This window comes from Corythoichthys intestinalis, chromosome 21, assembly GCF_030265065.1.
Source record: "Corythoichthys intestinalis isolate RoL2023-P3 chromosome 21, ASM3026506v1, whole genome shotgun sequence".
NCBI classification, from domain to species: Eukaryota; Metazoa; Chordata; class Actinopteri; order Syngnathiformes; family Syngnathidae; genus Corythoichthys; species Corythoichthys intestinalis.
Genome location: NC_080415.1, coordinates 29329544 through 29347993, shown reverse-complemented (window position 1 = coordinate 29347993; position 18450 = coordinate 29329544). Strand labels below are relative to the sequence as shown.

General features: G+C 40.3%; 1 protein-coding gene across 1 annotated transcript in view; it reads left to right on the top strand.

Annotated features, from left to right (window-relative positions):
• dock1 (dedicator of cytokinesis 1) overlaps positions 1–18450 on the top strand; it is a 271810-nt gene that overhangs the window by 231275 nt on the left and 22085 nt on the right. Inside the window, exons 32-42 of the mRNA XM_057826650.1 lie at positions 1653–1711; positions 1965–2113; positions 6709–6794; positions 6854–7010; positions 10911–10951; positions 11052–11142; positions 13477–13596; positions 13815–13904; positions 13987–14091; positions 17373–17514; positions 17601–17682. Of these exons, the coding sequence (XP_057682633.1) occupies positions 1653–1711; positions 1965–2113; positions 6709–6794; positions 6854–7010; positions 10911–10951; positions 11052–11142; positions 13477–13596; positions 13815–13904; positions 13987–14091; positions 17373–17514; positions 17601–17682 (1122 nt within the window). The remainder of the gene's footprint in view (positions 1–1652; positions 1712–1964; positions 2114–6708; positions 6795–6853; positions 7011–10910; positions 10952–11051; positions 11143–13476; positions 13597–13814; positions 13905–13986; positions 14092–17372; positions 17515–17600; positions 17683–18450) is intronic.

The window sequence follows — 18450 nt, the reverse complement described above, 5'->3', positions numbered from 1 at the left end:
GCATATTTCATGGCTGGTTTGAATTGCGATTAATTACAATTAATTAATTTTTAAGCTGTAATTAACTCCAGATTAAAAATTTAATTTGTTTGACAGCCCTAATATACAGTAATATATATATGTGTATATATATATATATATATATATATATTAGGGCTGTCAAAATTAACGCGTTAACGGGCGGTAATTAATTTTTTAAATTAATCACGTTAAAATATTTAACGCAATAAACGCATGCGCGGAACGACCCACTCAGGCATTGCCGCGAACAGACTACAATGGCGCCGTTTGAAGTATATTGAGAGCTCAGGGCAGAGACAAGCAAGTGGAGTGGACGCAGGTGTTACCGGCACCCGCCAAGGGGGCTGCTGTTATTTTCAATGTGACCGGCATTTTCAGATTGAGCAGTGAGGAAGAAAGTGGTCAAGCGAGAGAGAGAGTAGAGAAAGTGCGCAGTTAGCGCAGGCCAGAGTGCTGTTTTCCCCACATCCTTTTGTTTTGTTAATAAAAGTATTCACAAAATGCCATCTAACGCCTCTCGGTGTTTATATGTACGCCGCCATTTTCCTCAGGAGGTATAAACGAACCGGGCCATCTGACGACAATGAACGAACATGATTCACCGGTCCAATGGGGTCCATAGCACTACCAATTACCTAACAGGATGTAATGGTAACGCAGACATGTACTGGAGCCGCGCTATTCAATGGGTTACACGTTAGCATCTCTTCTACAATTGCTACGCATATTGTGGCAAGCAACATAGGTACGCATAATTAGAGATGATCATTTACTTAACACCATGTATTGTACTCAACGCAGAGAAGATATATCCTTTGCAGCAACCACTGTGACTCATGGTGCTCAAATTCCCATCATGCATTTGGGCAGTGAAGAACATTCAAATCGCTACAGTATCATTTAGTGAAAGTACAACAAAAATAATATTCCTATCTCTCAAAAATAAAATAATGTTCACAAAAAGAAAAGCGCTCAATGCAAAGACATCTGGCATTCCCAATCAAAATAGCTATGCAAAATAATACGCTATTCAAACATTAAGTTTAGCTAAAAAAATACACTAGATGGCAATATTTAGTCACAATATACAAACTATCAAAATTACTATAACTTGTACTCACATTTATCTTTTATGAATTAAAAGTCTTTCTGTCCGTGGATCCCTTTGACAGAAAGAATGTTAATGCCGTCTTGTGGATTTATTGTTATAATAAACAACCACAGTGCTTATGTACAGAATGTACAGTGCTTATGTACAGTATGTTGAATGTATATATCCGTCTTATCTTTCCATTCCAACAATAATTTACAGAAAAATATGGCATATTTTAGAGATGGTTTGAATTGCGATTAATTACGATTAATTTTTAAGCCTTAAGTAACTCGACTAAAAATGTTAATCGTTTGACTGCCCTAATATATATATACATATGTGTATATATATATATATATATATTTATGTATATGGTGGAAAACACTCTGGTGGGGCATAATTTAAAGCATAAATTAATCAAATCAAAAGTTCCACTTAGAAATGTATTGCTGTTAATGTTTTACATTTTTAATTCAATACAATCCATGAATTCAAATGCTCATTTTCAACCTTTTTTCCCTCCTGTTGTTGCTTCCAGATACCAGGACATGCGGCGGCAAATTGGCTTCGAAATCCGGGATATGTGGTACAATTTAGGTAATTTCACAAGCGCGCAACCTGTTATTTTGCTATTGATCCGACTACATGATTTGCCAGCTGGGCCAATAACTGCTGTGAAATGGGGAAATTGTTCCTGTAATGGGCTAACTTTGTTGTGTCCAGAGAGGCATAAATCGATGGCATGCGGCTTCTTCGCCTCACTTTCCCATAAATACTCCCATCTTATTCTTTATTACTTTTTTTGTGTTCTTATAAATTAAAAAAGAAATATGTCCCAAAACCTTGAAAGGTCCGCACAAGATCAAATTCATCCCCGAGATGGTGGGCCCCATCCTGGAGATGACGCTGGTCCCCGAGATTGAGTTGCGCAAGGCTACCATCGCCATCTTCTTCGACATGATGCAGTGCGAGTTCCACTTCACCTGCAGCTTCCAGAGGGTACGTCCGCAACAAGTGCCACCTTGACTTAGGAGCTATAAGATAAATGAGTACAGTGGTACCTAGAAGTGTGCCAATATATCGAAAAGGTGATACAGTGAGGAGCAGAAGTATTTGCACCCCTTGTGATTATGCAAGTTAGAAAATTAGGTAGAGGTCTGAAATTTCAATCATAGATGCATTTCCATTCATATAGACATAATCTAAAAAAAATCCGGAACTCACTTTGTATGATTTTTCAATAAATTATTTGTACCACTGAGAATCAGCAATAATTATGACACTCAAAGAGTTGTCAGTCTACCTTAAAAGAGTCCACCTTTACCCCACGAGTAACCCAGCCACCACCCGTTTGAGCTCATTATTGTCACCTCTGCACACCACAGTCAGTCATAATCCAACTGCTACCTTGTGCAAGACCAGAGAGCTTTGGAAAGACACCAGAGAAAAACGTTGTTGAGCTCCACAAAGCTGGAAAAGGCTATGGGACAGTTGGAAAGCAGCTTGCTGCATATAAATCAGCAGTTGCAGCAATTGTTAGAAAATGGAAAAGGCTTAACATGACTGATAATCTACCTCGGACTGGGGCTCCATGTAAAATCTCTCATCGTGGGGCATCACTCATGATGAGAAAGGTGACGGCTCAGCCTAGAACTACACGGCAGGAGCTGGTCAATGACCTGAAGATAGCTGGATGCACAGTTTCAAAGGCTACTGTCAGTATAGCACTACGGTGCAATGGCATCGACTTAATAATAGGGTTGTTCCGATCATGTTTTTTTGCTCCCGATCCGATCCCAATCGTTTTAGTTTGAGTATCTGCCGATCCCGATATTTCCCGATCCGATTGCTTTTTTTTCCCTCCCGATTCAATTCCAATCATTCCCGATAATTTTTCCCGATCATATACATTTTGGCAATGCATTAAGAAAAAAATGAATAAAACTCGGACGAATATATACATTCAACATACAGTACATAAGTACTGTATTTGTTTATTATGACAATAAATCCTCAAGATGGCATTTACATTATTAACATTCATTCTGTGAGAGGGATCCACGGATAGAAAGACTTGTAATTCTTAAAGGATAAATGTGACTTTGTATATTGTGACTAAATATTGCCATCTAGTGTATTTGTTGAGCTTTCAGTAAATGATACTGCAGCCATTTAACTGTTTTGCCCAAATGCATGATGGGAAGTGCAACCATGACTGTGCGTAGTGGTACCAATTGATATATCTTCTCTGCGTTGGGAAGTAACATAGGCTTTTAAGGAAAACATCAACCACTACGGTTCTTCCCCGCATTGCTTCCCACGATATTTCTAATTGTTGAGAGAGGGATATTAAGGCTTTAGCCAATTAAAAAGAGGCTCCAAAGACTGCCAAAATTCTCTCTACTCGTTTTACGTTGCCTGTTAGCTCTATATATAGGTAAAACGGCGCCATTATAGATTGAACGCGACAATGCGTGGGTCGTGCAGCGCATGTGTTAATTGCATTAAATATTTTAATGTGATTAATTTTTAAAAAATTAATTACCGCCATTTACGCGATAAATTTGATAGCCCTTCTGTAAGCCAAAACTAAAGACTCTGGATGAATGTAAGACATTTTGTCTGTAACGTCAAATGAAATTAGAAAACGATTTAATTAAAAAATATACTATATATATATTAAAAATAGGCATGTCCGATATTTTTTGCCGATTCCGATACTTTGAAAATGACGTGATCGGATGCCGATCGATCGGGACATGTTTATTTAATAACCTAATGACGTGACATGGAAAACAGGGTTTATTCGTAGGGGGGCTAAAGCTGCTACCGACTTAAAATCAAAACAGGCACCTACCTTAACCATATACAGTGGGGCAAATAAGTATTTAGTCAACCACCAATTGTGCAAGTTCTCCTACTTGAAAAGATTAGAGAGGCCTGTAATTGTCAACATGGGTAAACCTCAACCATGTGAGACAAAATGGGGGGGGGGGGGTAGAGAGAAAATCATATTGTTTGATTTTTAAAGAATTTATTTCCCAATTGGAGTGGAAAATAAATATTTGGCGTTACCTGTATTAATGGCACCTGTTTTAACTCATTATCGGTATAAAAGACACCTGTCCACAGCTTCAGTCAGTCACACTCCAAACTCCACTATGGCCAAGACCAAAGAGCTGTCGAAGAACACCAGAGACAAAATTGTAGACCTGCACCAGGCTGGGAAGACTGAATCTGCAATGGAGGAAGTCGGCTTGATGTCACGATGACGTCACCTCGCTTAGCAATGTGTCGCCATTTTGTGAAGGGGGAACGCACAGCTAAACATTCCATAGACAAACGTCTGAAATCAATATTAGAGATGTGCCGATCGATCGGGTCCGATCACGTCATTTTCAAAGTATCGGAATCGGCAAAAAAATATCGGCCATGCCTTTAAAAAAAACCTAGCCAGTCTCCAGATCTCAACCTCATAGAAAATCTCTGGCGGGAGTTGAAATTCCGTGTTGCCCAACGACAGCCCTAAAACATCACTTTTCTAGAGGAGATCTGCATGGAGGAATGGGCCAAAATACCAGCGGCATCAAATAATTCAAAGTCGTTCCCTTATAAAATCCCGATAATTTTTATATAAGTATAACACAACTTAAAATTAGGGTTGTTCCGATCATGTTGTTTTGCTCCCGATCCGATCCTGATCGTCTTAGTTTGAGTATCTGCCGATCTCGATATTTCCCGATCCTGATATAAAATGACTACTACATAATCTGTGGTAATCGTTTGGAGCCCAGTTTTCTCGTCGAATTGCAGCAGCCCATCTCGCTCTCCTCTCCGGGTCTCTCGGAATCCGGTAGAACTTCAAGTCTCTCCGTCTATCTTCTCTGTTATTGCAACCGACCGCCACACACACCTTCAATATTATGATTATTAATTTTAATGAGCAGAAAAACAAGCCATAATAGGAGGAATTTACGTAGCGGTAATGCACCAACAGTGACGAGTTGACGGACAACGCGGGGGCGTGGTTGGGACGTTGTGTGAGTAGGGGTCTATATTGTGACTAAATATTGCCATATTGTATTTGTTGAGCTTTCAGTAAATGATACTGTAGCCATTTAACTGTTCTGCCCAAATGCATGATGGGAAGTGCAACCATGACTGTGCAAAGTGGCACCAATTGATATATCTTCTCTGCGTTGGGAAATAACAGGGTGTAAAGTAAAAGATCAACTACTACCTTTCTACCCCACATTGCTTCGCACGATATTTCTAATTGTTGAGAGAGGGATTGTAAGGCTTTAGCCAATTAAAAAAAGGCTGCCAAAATTCACTCTACTCATTTTACGCTGCCTTTTAGCTCTATATATAGGTAAAATGGTGCCATTATAGATTGAACACGACATTGCGTGAGTGGGTCGTGCAGCGCATGCGTTGATTGCGGTAAATACTTTCACATGATTAATTTTTGAAAAATTAATTACCGCCGTTAACGCGATAAATTTGATAACCCTACCATTTTGTCTGTAACGTTAATACAATTAGAAAACGATTTAATTAAAAAATATATATATTTAAAAAAGGCATGTCCGATATTTTTTTGCCGATTCCGATACTTTGAAAATGACATGATCGGACCCGATCGACCGAGACGCCGATCGATCGGGACATCTTTACTTAAAATGGCTATAAAAGTCTCAGATTTTACACTAGATGCACAAAAATCACCAAATGCAGAGACAATCACCTGTATTTTCAAGATGAATAGAAATATTTAACATATGTTTTTGACCAAAATAGCAACCTTTTTTTTTTTTTTTTTAATTTACTGCAAGTTTTTAATAACTAATAAATCACTCAATTTAACATCAGAAACTTAATGTTTGGGGAAAACATGCAGAATCAATTATGGTCTCAAATCTGGAGACAAACAGCATTCACACTGTTTAAAGGGCTTTGAAGCTGCAAGAATGAATGAAAAGCTAGCCGCATCGTAACCAGTAATAAGGTAATTCCGAACAAAAGTTGAGTCAATGACATGTACACTCAACAGTATTAATTTGATTACTAATTTTTTGACATTTTGGGGGAAGCTGAGCTTCCCTTGCAGGCTTAAAGCAATCGCGTCTGACTGAATGTCATAAAATCTGTTTTTATTTTTGGCAGAACTAATTACCAACATTTCCATTTATTTCGATGGCAAAATTTTTGATTTGATACGACTTATTTGAGTTCTGATCGTGATTATGGAACAAATTAAACTTTTAAATGAAGGCAACGTTTGTACTGCTGCTCACAGGGGGGGGACCGAGGTGGGGTCTTGTGGGGGATAATAAACGGCGGGTTGCCGCGAGCCAGCTTGTAATTGGGCAAATCTCATTTTGTGTTGTGTTGCGCCACGATTATCAACAGAGGCGCCGAGAGCAAGCTAATGTTATGCCTCGTTACGGCATAAAATGAAGCTTTTCTGCATGAGGGAAATCCACTTCGGAGGCGCGTGTTCTGCCTGCGCGTAGGTGCCCTTAAATGACACCAAAGGGGGTCCAATAAACTCTTTTTTTTTTTAGTAATCTAAATTCTTCTTGCGATTGCAGTTTGAGACCGAGATCATCACCAAGCTGGATCACGAGGTGGAAGGCGGGCGTGGAGACGAGCAGTATAAAGTTCTCTTCCAGAAAATGTAAGTGTTCGTCGCATCGTCGGGCCTGCAGGAGGCGCTGAAAGATGCTTGGTGTTCAGTTTACTAGAGCACTGCCGGAAGCACAAGTACTTGGCTAAAAGCGGCGAGAATTTCGTCAGTCTGGTGGTGCGCTTGCTGGAGCGTCTGCTGGATTATCGCACCATCATGCACGATGAGAACAAGGAGAACCGCATGAGCTGCACCGTCAATGTATTGGTCAGTACACACTAGAGGAGTTCCAAAAAATCGATTATTACATGTATCGCGATTCCACACGTGGCGATTCGATCACGATTCTTAAAGGTTCAAAAACGATGATTTATAGCGGAACGAAATTCGAGACACGTCTGTCGCCCGGACACCGCTATCGTCAGCTAGATGTATTTCCGGTTGACATCATGTGGGGGGCCTGTTGACTAGGGAAAGAGGCGGACGGGGGTGGGGGAGTCTATAAGCTAAATGATTGAAAGGGGTAGAGTGTACACAAATCAGCTCTGTGAACTAGAACCCAGTAATCGTGTGAATCCCTTGTGAGTGTAAGCCCGTTGGCGACCAACCCTACGCCGCCCCATCGCCGATCCCGGCACCGGGACCCCCCCACCCGAGCGCGCCCTATCACATCCAGCCCACCAGGCACGCGACAGCCACGCAGACAAGCGGAGACGCCACGCGGCTGCCAACCCACAGCCACGGCTCCCACCCAGCCAGCCCGGCGAGGGAGGAAGAGCGGCGGGGGCCGGGGGTCAAGCGCAGCCCATCCCGACCCCCCCCCCCCCCACCCCCCCACCCCGGGATCCAGGGTGGTCCCCCGGGCCACCCATTAACCGGCCTGCAGGGATGGCAAGCGGGGACGCACCACCAACTCCACGCCTAACCCCACCCGGTCCACGAGCCGCAGCCCCCAACCGGCAAGACGCGCCACGGGACCCCCAGCGGCCCACCAAGCCCAGGGCAGGGTCCCCCGCCAGTGCAGGCAACACCCAGCCGATACACCGGTGCCCAGCCAGCGACCCGCGACGGAGCACAGGGCAGATATCCAGTCAGAGAAGAGAGGGACGTTAATTTTTTAAGTTATTAGTTTTAAGTTATTTTTTAGAGCGAGAGGGGAAGAGAGAGTTTGTTGCTCCTTGTCTTTCAGTTGTCCAGCAGTAGTTTTAAGGCATTTCAATTGAAAAATGTCCTGAGTGTGCTGCTAAGAACTATGTGCGTCTATAAGAAGTGAGTACACGAACCCTCTTGTACTGCGCTAAGCTAATTCGCTAACGTGTATTTCATATGCAGAACTTGTAAAACCATGATTAAGTACAGCGGTAACACTACAAACATACGAAATAGTACAGAAATCTGTTGTTGCAAGTGCTGCCTGGGAGCCGACAGGCGTATATGTGTGCGCATGGACGGGCAGGGAGAGAAGAAAGTGCGCACACTGTAATGAGCGTCTGTGTGTGGAGGTGTTTTTTTATGTGCTCGGCAATAAGCGCCACAAGTTAAAAGTGATCAAGAGCAGTTGTGATTTCCACCTGTCACTCCAAGAGTTACACAAGGGAGGTAACACTGTGAAAACAAAGTATATTGGTTAAAAGAGACACTTTGTTTGTGTCCAGAAAATGTGGAATTCATTCCACCAGTGTAAGTTGTCTTGTATTGTTGAGAGAAATAAGTACTCCCTTTTAATGTTTTTTTCCACTTTCTTGTAAAAAATAAATAAATAAATAAGCAGCTTAAGGGCAGTTTTTTGTTGAATGGGCATGTTTCCATCGTTCCTGTTGAATCATACGGATATTTTGAATAAATAATAGACATAAATTTGTTTGGCTACTTTATTAATCAGTAATATACGGTGAATTGATAATCATTTTAATCGCAATAACCGAGATCATCGTCACTACCATGATCATGGTTCAACAATTGAATCGTAGCACCCTGAATCGTAATCGAATCGAATCGTGGAGTAGAATTTAAAATTGGATGACTATCACTGTCAATGCGAGTGGAAAAGTTGAATAGTGAAGCAAAAACGCTACAAAATTATCAAAAGAAAATAAAGTTAACATCTCCACTGTGTAATGCATAGGGCTGCAGCTATCAATTATTTAAGTAATTGATTAATCTATTAGTTAGTTCGAATAATCGAGTAATTGGATTACAAACATTTAATGCCTTGCAGAATAAATTTTAGGAGATGTAAAACAAAAGAAACTAATGTTTATGCTTGTAATAATATTAATTTTGGCTTGCCAAGATTGCACTTTCAAAACAAGCAATAAATGCATATACAAAATAAAAAGGCAGAATTGCACTTTGCTTAAAAAATTAAAATACCTGAGCTTAGCCTCAAATGGTATAAAAAAATAAAAAATGAGAATCTAAGTACAAACAAAAGAACAATTGGCTAACTTGCATAGCAAAAGTCTGCTAGCTTTAATGCTATAAAATGCTATTATTTTATAAAACACATATCCCCACAAAAAATTCTAAATATACTTTTGAACTAAATTACGAATGCATAAAAGAACATATTACCTCAAACAAAAACATACCTTTTGTTGGTCTCAGCAGGGAGCAGCTGGATTCAGCCGTCAGATGAGTTCAGTCATATTCACTGTTGTCACTAGAAGGGAGTGTGTCCACTAGGCCTGCACAATATATCATTTGAACATCGCCATCGCAATGTGTTCGTGCGCAACAGTCTCATCGCAGGACATACAATATTTTTTTGCTCGGTTGTTTGTTTTGAAAACGTAAACTTTTGTTTAGCGTCATAAAAGCAGTAAAGTTTGCAGAAACATGGCCTCCTGAGTCCCTTAGCCTGGATTAAACAGTATATGAATACAGGTAGTCACCGGGTTACGACGTACTCGACTTACGCAATTTCGACTTGACAATGCAGGAGTCTCGTCCGCCATTTTGTCTCCAGTCGTTTTTTTTTTTTTTTTTTTTTTTGTTTTTTTTTTGTTTTTTTTTTTTAAGTTGCATAAACATTACCTAGTTTCCGTTGCCGTTCTTCATGTCGGGATCCCATCCTCCCCCGTTGCTGCCGTCCTGCAGTTCCTGACAGCGTCAGGTCCCACTTCCTTGTCCTCATGCTTCTGCAGGTGCTTCTCCCCTGGCGCCGACTCCTCTTGCGTGTCCCATATCCGTTTTTTTTTTCCTTTTTTTTTTTTTTTTTTTTTACAGTTCGGACGACGAGTTCTTCAAAAAATTGTGTGCCTTCTCTCCTTATTTTATGTAGCGTTTATAAATGTCCTCCTAAGGATTCGTATTTGAACTTAACATTGTAATGGTCCTTCGAGCCGGATTACAGTATATCCGGAGTTCCCATAGGTGGAGTTGACATCCAGTCTGGAAACTGGAAACAGTACCTTATTGTACCACACAATAATTTACTTTATTAATGAGACGTGTTCTAGCCTCAATAAACGTGAAGTTGATCATCTTTACAGGGCAATTGTGCGTTTTGAAGTTTTGGACTTCTTTCACCTTTGATAATTTGTAAAGCCCTTATGTGGGCCAAACCAGAGCGCAGCTTTATCCATTTCAGACGAGTCTGCTCGTCAGTCATACAGTCCAGCCAGACCCGACCCTGCCACCAGAGAGCAGTGTATCCATCATTAACCCAAATACAATACTTTTAGACTTTTTGGATAGTTATTTTGTAGGGGTATTTCACGAGTTAATTCCAATTTAAGCAGAAATTCGGGTTACGTCGCCAGTGTAGGAACGGAACTCATTCGTAAACCAGGGATTACCTGTACAAAATGGTCATGGTGAGTCAACCAAAGTCTTCCCAAACAGAGCTATTCAAGTCATCTGCTGAAAATTCTTCTAAATTTAGTATCGCAACATATATCGCAAACCCCCAAAAAGTCGCAATGTCTTTTTCCCCCCAATATCGTGCAGTCCTAGTATCCACCCAAATCAATAAAACTAAATGCAAACACTTTCAAAACAAACCATTACAACGTTACTCAGATAAAACGAATTCTCAAAGCAGCAAAATTTGATACGAAGCTTTTTTCTAATCTAAATACTCGAGTTAATTGAGTAATTGTTGCTGCTCTAGTAATGCACACTCGAGTGCTTTTCAACTAATACGTTTATTTTTCTGTTAAACAGAACTTTTACAAGGAGATCGACCGTGAGGAAATGTACATTCGGTAAGCGTTCTTTCCTTCAAGGCAGCACTGTTCACGACAAAAAAAACAAAAACAGCTGAGTTGTGTACCTTTTGCTGTTCTTGTTGTTGTATCCAATCAGGTATTTGTACAAGTTGTGCGACCTTCACAAAGAATGCGACAACTACACTGAGGCGGCTTACACGCTGCTGCTACACGCCAAGCTGCTCAAGGTATAGTTCTCTTACAGTGTATCACAAAAGGGAGGACACCGCTCGCATTTCTGCAGATATATAAGAATACCTTCTCATGGGACAACACTGACAAGATGACACTGACACAATGAAAAGTAGTCTGTGTGCAGCTTATATAATAGAGTTAATTTATTTTCCCCTCAAAATAACTCAAAATGTAGCCATTAATATCTCAACTCCTGGCAACAAAAGTGAGTACACTCCTTAGGAACTACGTACATCCCTTAATGTCCAAATTGAGTACTGCTTGGCATTTTCCCTCCAAAATGTCATGTGACTCATTACAGGAGTGCTGTCAGCATTGCTGCACAGATTGAAGAGGTTGGGGGTCAGCCTGTTTGTGCTCAGACAATATGCCGCACTCTACATCAAATTGGTGTGCATGGGTGTCACCCCAGGAGGAAGCCTCTTCTGAAGACGGTACACAAGAAAGCCTGCAAACAGTTTGCTGAAGACATGTCAGCAAAGCACATGGATTACTGGAACCATGTCCTATGGTCTGATGAGATGGGCGGGCTTTCTTGTGTACCGTCATTGTGTTATTGAATGTTATAGGTATAACTGCCAAAAGTAGCCTTTCTGTGGTTTTAGGAGGTTTGACTCCCTGGTGACCTTTATGTCAGGGAGTTCCGGCAAAGCATTCTAGCCACTTTTACCCCTGCTTAAGACCGTCACAATTACAACATGACACTGTCACGAGCATTAATGAATGCTTATGACAGACGTCAATAAGTGTCATCCGGCAAATGATGTCACTTTTGAATGAATGTAAAAGATGCGGACTAGACAGGAATGGAATTAGTGACAAAATTTGCCGGTTGACACTTAATGGCATCTGTCATAAGCATTAATTTATGCTCATGACAGTGTCATGTCATAATTATGACGGTCTAATGATGTCACTGTCAAATAAGTGTTACCCCCAAAACGAACTCATTGCCTGGCATTGCCATTGACGTAGACGTCCAATCCGTTTGAAGTGGGAGGGATGGCAGCGAATGAGCCACCTTCCCAGTTTAAACAGATTGGACTTCTGCTGTACATAAACTCATTGTTATTCACAGCAGGGGGATGAAAATAGCTTGTTTTTCTGTTAAATAGTTATTTTGTAAAATATTGAAGGGAATAGGTACTGTTCTCACACACACCATATAATTGTTTGCATTAGTCTTAACACATTCATCTAACTATAGTTTAGGCAGACTTCACTCCGTGCCCTTGAACACAATAAACCTTATCGGCGCTCATGAGGGGGAAAAGGAAAAATGGTACCATTTCTCGTAGGCACCTTCTAACTGTTTGCATGACTCGAACACACGTAATATAATTAATCAGGGAATAGTATCATTTCTCATATTTACTGTAGGACTGCACCACTCTAACACACCTAATGTAAAATAAATAGCACACCATAGTTTAAAGAAACAGAATAGATACACAACGCCATGTTATCACAGAACCCCAACGTGTGCGAGCAAGATTGACGCACCAACTCTGGCAATCAGTTCTCCCGACAACGAACAAGGACAAAGACCAGCGCGCTTTGTCCTAAAACACGTAGCGCCAGCCGAGATAACAAAGTTGATAGCGGGCACTTGGGACGTCAAGACCAGCGTCGGTCATTGTGGCAACCACGTCCCATCCACGTGCGAACCTAAACCGGCCACAGAGGGAAGGTCCCAAAAGCAACGCCCTCGGCACGGCCTCCTGCACCACGAACTTAAAAAACACTGGACACGGAGATAACACAGATTTGCTACTCGGAAACATTTTCTATGTAGCCTTGTTTTGGATCCAGAATTGTCCCTCCGTCGTCTGTTTTTGCCTTGTTTTTGACCATTGTCGACGAATAAATTGTCAACCTGCTTTCGGTGAGTTTTCTTCAAACTTTTGAAACGTGGAGTCAGTACAAAGAGTTAAAATAAGAAGAGAACGCGCGGAATATACGCCCTCGTAAGCAGCGGAGCACTGCTTCGTCCGGCTGTCGCCGCTCCCGCGTGCATCTTGGCCGGGGGGGCGAACTCTAACAATATCCTAGAATGATTTCCTGACCATAACATGAGATCACATTGTATCACACATCGTATCGTGAGCTACTTGGAGGTTCCCAGTTCCCACCCTTAGTTTTAGTTGTAAATTGTGGCGAGGTTGTCGTCAGATCAACAGATCTTTTTAGCATGTACGGTAAATGTTGCGCTCACCCCAGCAGGGAATCAATAAGCAAGAGCGGGAAAATTGATCACTTTTGTTCCAGCGCCGAGCGCGTGCGACCCATTTGCGTGGTTTCAACGATTAAACGGGCTCATTTTTCAGTGGTCCGACGAGCAGTGCGCCGCCCATCTGACCCAGCGAGATGGCTACCAGGCTAGCACTCAAGGCCAACTCAAGGACCAGCTCTACCAGCAGATTATCAATTACTTTGACAAGGGCAAGGTAAACTGCACATGGGCACGTTCAAGGAATTAGATTGATTTTAGTTTCCATTTTTTTGTGTATGTTTTGTTTATTTGCATTCATTCATTTTAGGGTTATCAGTTTATTTATTTTTTATTCCTGTTTATTTATTTGTTTTAAATATTTTGTTTACGTGATTTTTTTTGTCTTGATTTTTGAATTGTGTTGATTAATGTGTGGTTCTGTTTATGTTTCAGATGTGGGAGGAAGCTATCATCTTAGGGAAGGAACTCGCCGAGCAATACGAGAATGAAATGTTTGACTTTGAGCAACTTAGCGCATCCTTGGTACATCTTTTTCTCATATTTCATCCAGCATGACAAAAACTGTATTTACACCTTTTTTACCTTCACCGTCTGGGGTTTACAGCGCAAGCAGGCTCAGTTCTACGAGAACATCGTCAAGGTGATCCGACCCAAACCGGACTATTTTGCAGTGGGCTACTACGGCATGGGTTTCCCGTCCTTCCTGCGGGTGAGGAAACCAGTAACAATTATATATAACCTGTTGGCTACCATTGACAGCAATAGATGTTCAATCCATTTTGACAGGGAGTAGCTGACAGCAATCATTGAATCGATGACTGTTTATATAACAGAAGTCAGGGAAATGTTTTTTTAATTATTTTTTTTTCTTTTTTTTTGTGTAATGCAAAAATTGTTGGATAAAAATAAGAATATTAACTGTAAAATTTTCTCTTTAATATACATGTACTGTGGATAAAATTCGGTTCAAATTTTAAAGCAACACTAGATAATTTTTCAACCTTTATGATATGTTGACTGAGAACTAGCTGAATGACACCTCTTTTATTTCTTGAGGGGGTCTCCATCGCTTTCATCGGCACTAATTAACTTTGAGGAGGGTGGCAGGAACCCTGCGACACAAAAAAAAACTACAAATGTGCTGACTGATTTAGCGCATACCTCACTTCCCTCCTTTCCCCATTCATTATCATTACAAGTGGCATAAAGAATGAAGTTGATGCGAACATTTTTACGCAAATTCTGCAAAGATGGCAGAGCAACAAAAGAGACAAAAAGTGTTGTCTGAGTAGACAAAAAAAAAGAAAAACAAAAAATTTTTGTTTGAAGTACTTACAGTGGGGCAAATAAGTATTTAGTCAATCTCTAATTGTGGAAGTTCTCCCACTTGAAAATATTAGAGAGGCCTGTAATTGTCAACGTGGGTAAACCTCAACCATGAGAGACAGAATGTGAAAAAAAAACAGGAAATCACATTGTTTGATTTTTAAAGAATTTATTTGCAAATCATGGTGGAAAATAAGTATTTGTTCAATACCAAAACTTCATCTCAATACTTTGTTATGTACCCTTTCTTGGCAATAACGGAGGCCAAACGTTTTCTGTATCTCTACACAAGCTTTTCAAACACTGTTGCTGGTATTTTGGCCCATTCCTCCGTGCAGATCTCCTCTAGAGCAGTGATGTTTTAGGGCTGTCGTTGGTCAACACGGACTTTCAACTCCCTCCACAGATTTTCTATGGGGTTGAGATCTGGAGACTGGCTAGGCCACTCCAGGACCTTGAAATGCTTCTTACAAAGCCACTCCTTTGTTGCCCTGGCTGTGTGTTTGGGATCATTGTCATGCTGAAAGACCCAGCCATGTCTCATCTTCAATGCTGATGGAAGGAGATTTTCACTCAAAATCTCTCGATACACGGCCCCATTCATTCTTTCCTTTACACAGATCAGTCGTCCTGGTCCTTCTGCAGAAAAACAGCCCCAAAGCATGATGTTTCAACCCCCATGCTTCACAGTGGGTATGGTGTTCTACGGATGCAATTCAGTATTCTTTCTCCTCCAAACACGGGAACCTGTGTTTCTACCAAAAAGTTCTATTTTGGTTTCATCTGACCATAACACATTTTCCCAGTCCTCTTCTGGATCAGCCAAATGCTCTCTAGCGAACCGCAGAGGGGTCTGGACGTGTACTTTCTTCAGCAGGGGGACACGTCTGGCAGTGCGGGATTTGAGTCCCTGGTGACGCATTGCGTTACTGATAGTAGCCTTTGTTACTGTGGTCCCAGCTCTCTGTAGGTCATTTACTGTGGTTCTGGAAGTTTTGCTCACCATTCGTTGTCATTTTGACGCCACGTGTGAGATCTTACATGGAGCCCCAGATCGAGGGAGATTATCAGTGGTCTTGTATGTCTTCCATTTTCTAATAATTGCGCCCACAGTTGATTCTTTACACCAAGCGTTTTACCTATTGCAGATTCAGTCTTCCCAGGCTGGTGCAGGTCTACAATTTTGTCTCTGGTGTCCTTCGACAGCTCTTTGGTCTTGGCCATAGTGGAGTTTGGAGTGTGACTGATTGAGTTTGTGGACAGGTGTGTTTTATACCGATAATGAGTTAAAACAGGTGCCATTAATACAGGTAACGAGTGGAGCCTCGTTAGACCTCGTTAGAAGAAGTTAGACCTCTTTGACAGCCAGAAATCTTGCTTGTTTGTAGGTGACCAAATACTTATTTTCCACAATTTGGAAATAAATTCTTTAAAAATCAAACAATGTGATTTTCTATTTTTTTCTCCACATTCTGTCTCTCATGGTTGAGGTTTACCCATGTTGAAAATTACAGGCCTTTCTAATCTTTTCAAGTAGGAGAACTTGCACAATTGGTGGTTGACTCAATGCGTATTTGCCCCACTGTATACTGTTTATAGAATTAAGTATAAGCGTATTTAGTTTTTTTCTCCTTTTTTTTGTTATTTGTTGTTGTTGTTTTTAAATACAATTGATAAACTTTTTTTTATTTAAAAAAAACTTGAATAAGAGAATAAACATTATATTAAATTATTAGTTATGTTAATATAGTAAATATTATTTTTTAGGGTTAGATAAAGATTTAAAACAATTTAATACATTTGTAAATATTGAACAAATTCACAAAATGAAGAGAATACTGTTTTTTTTTTCTTTTTCATAAATCGTCGTATTTCAAGCATGTTGTCGGATGTCGAAAAGATTGTGTGTCAAGGCGATCGTTTGTCAAGGTACCACTGTATAATTATTATTTAATAATACATTTTATTAATTAAATAAACATTTAATATAATTTATTAAAATTTTAAACAATTTGCAAATTAAAATAAATGGAGGGAATGTTTTTTTTTCTTAATGAAACAGAATAAAGGAAAGGTTTTGTTCCTTTTAAACGTTTAAAAACATTTTAATGAGAAGAATCAATGAAGCACTCTTAGTTAAATTGCATTCGACGTTTATCGGCGTCAATGGCATCTAATACCTTAAAAGTATTTGAAAGGAATCTGCAGACAAACTTGACTTCCCTTCTTGTGGATGTAATCTCTTCGATATATCCTGTTCTCTTCATATATCACTTGTAGACGCCATTTTATCCTCTTATCTGCCAACTTCCAGTGACTTTATTTGAAGCGACAATCACCCCCCAAAAAAGTCCTGAAGGTCCACTTTGAAGAACGATTTTTGATTCACACTTTGATTCTTTCATGTGTCCGAGCAGACGGCAAATTGCACTCGTCTCATCTGCTGCTTGCTTTTTGTCTCGTCTTTTCACTCCTTTATTCTTCGCGGCAACTTTTTGACCTCGTGCAAAAAAGTTGTCCTTGTTCGACATGGAATCTGACACGCTCGCTCAAAATTGACGCGGATTGCCTGCTTTTGACGGCGATAGACTTCCGATTGGACGTCTATCAACGTCAGTGGCGGTGAATAAGTACATTTTTGACTCGACTTTGTGCCCCAACCAGAACAAAATGTTTATCTACCGCGGCAAGGAGTACGAGCGCTGGGAGGATTTCGAAGCTCGCCTCCTCACGCAGTTCCCCAACGCTGAGAAGATGAAGACAACCACGCCACCTAGTGATGATATCAAGAATTCTCACGGACAGTGTATCCTCATTTCAAACGTTTTTTTTTTTTTCTAAATGTTTCTTAAAATTTGTAATAATTTTGATCCTTGATGTGTACATGTAAAGATGTCCAGTGTTTCACAGTGAAACCTATCCTGGATTTACCCGCCAAGTTCCAGAACAAGCCCGTTGCAGAACAAATCCTCAGGTAATCTGGTAGCAACGTCAAATTTGTACATGGAACAAACCAGATGGAGTAATACCTCAAATTAAAGATAATAGTGAGTACTTTTCAAAAATGCTGTTATTATCCTGGTATTATCTCCTAGAATGACTGAAAGACCCATTAAGCCCCCTCTTGAAATTGAGCAATCTGGTAAAAAGTGGAAAATTTTATTTGAACTAAAGCAGCTGGAGTAATACCTCAAATTAAAGGTATTGATGGGTACTTTCCAGATTTGTTAGTTTTTTGTCAGTATCTCCTCATTTGGGGACATAAGGACCTAAAAACACTTTTTCTTTTGTAAAGTCAAAAATGTATATTCAAGAAACCATATGGAGTCATACCTCAACTTAAAGGTTTTAATGAGTACTTTTTAGATATGTTAGTAGTCTGCCAGTATCCCCTTCTATTATGATATAATGACGAAAAAACAGTTTTTCCTCATTAAAACTAAATCTATTGAAAAGTCAAAAATGTATTTGCAATAAACCACATGAAGTAATACCTCAAATTAAAGATAATAGTGAGTACTTTTCAGATGTGCTGTTAGTATTCTGATTTTATCTCCTATAATGACTGAAAGACCCATTAAGCCCCCTCTTGAAATTGAGCAATCTGGTAAAAAGTTGGAAATAAGATGGAAATTTTATTTGGACTAAAGCAGCTGGAGTAATACCTCAAATTAAAGGTATTGATGGGTACTTTCCAGATATGTTAGTTTTTTGTCAGCATCTCCTCATTTGGGGACATAAG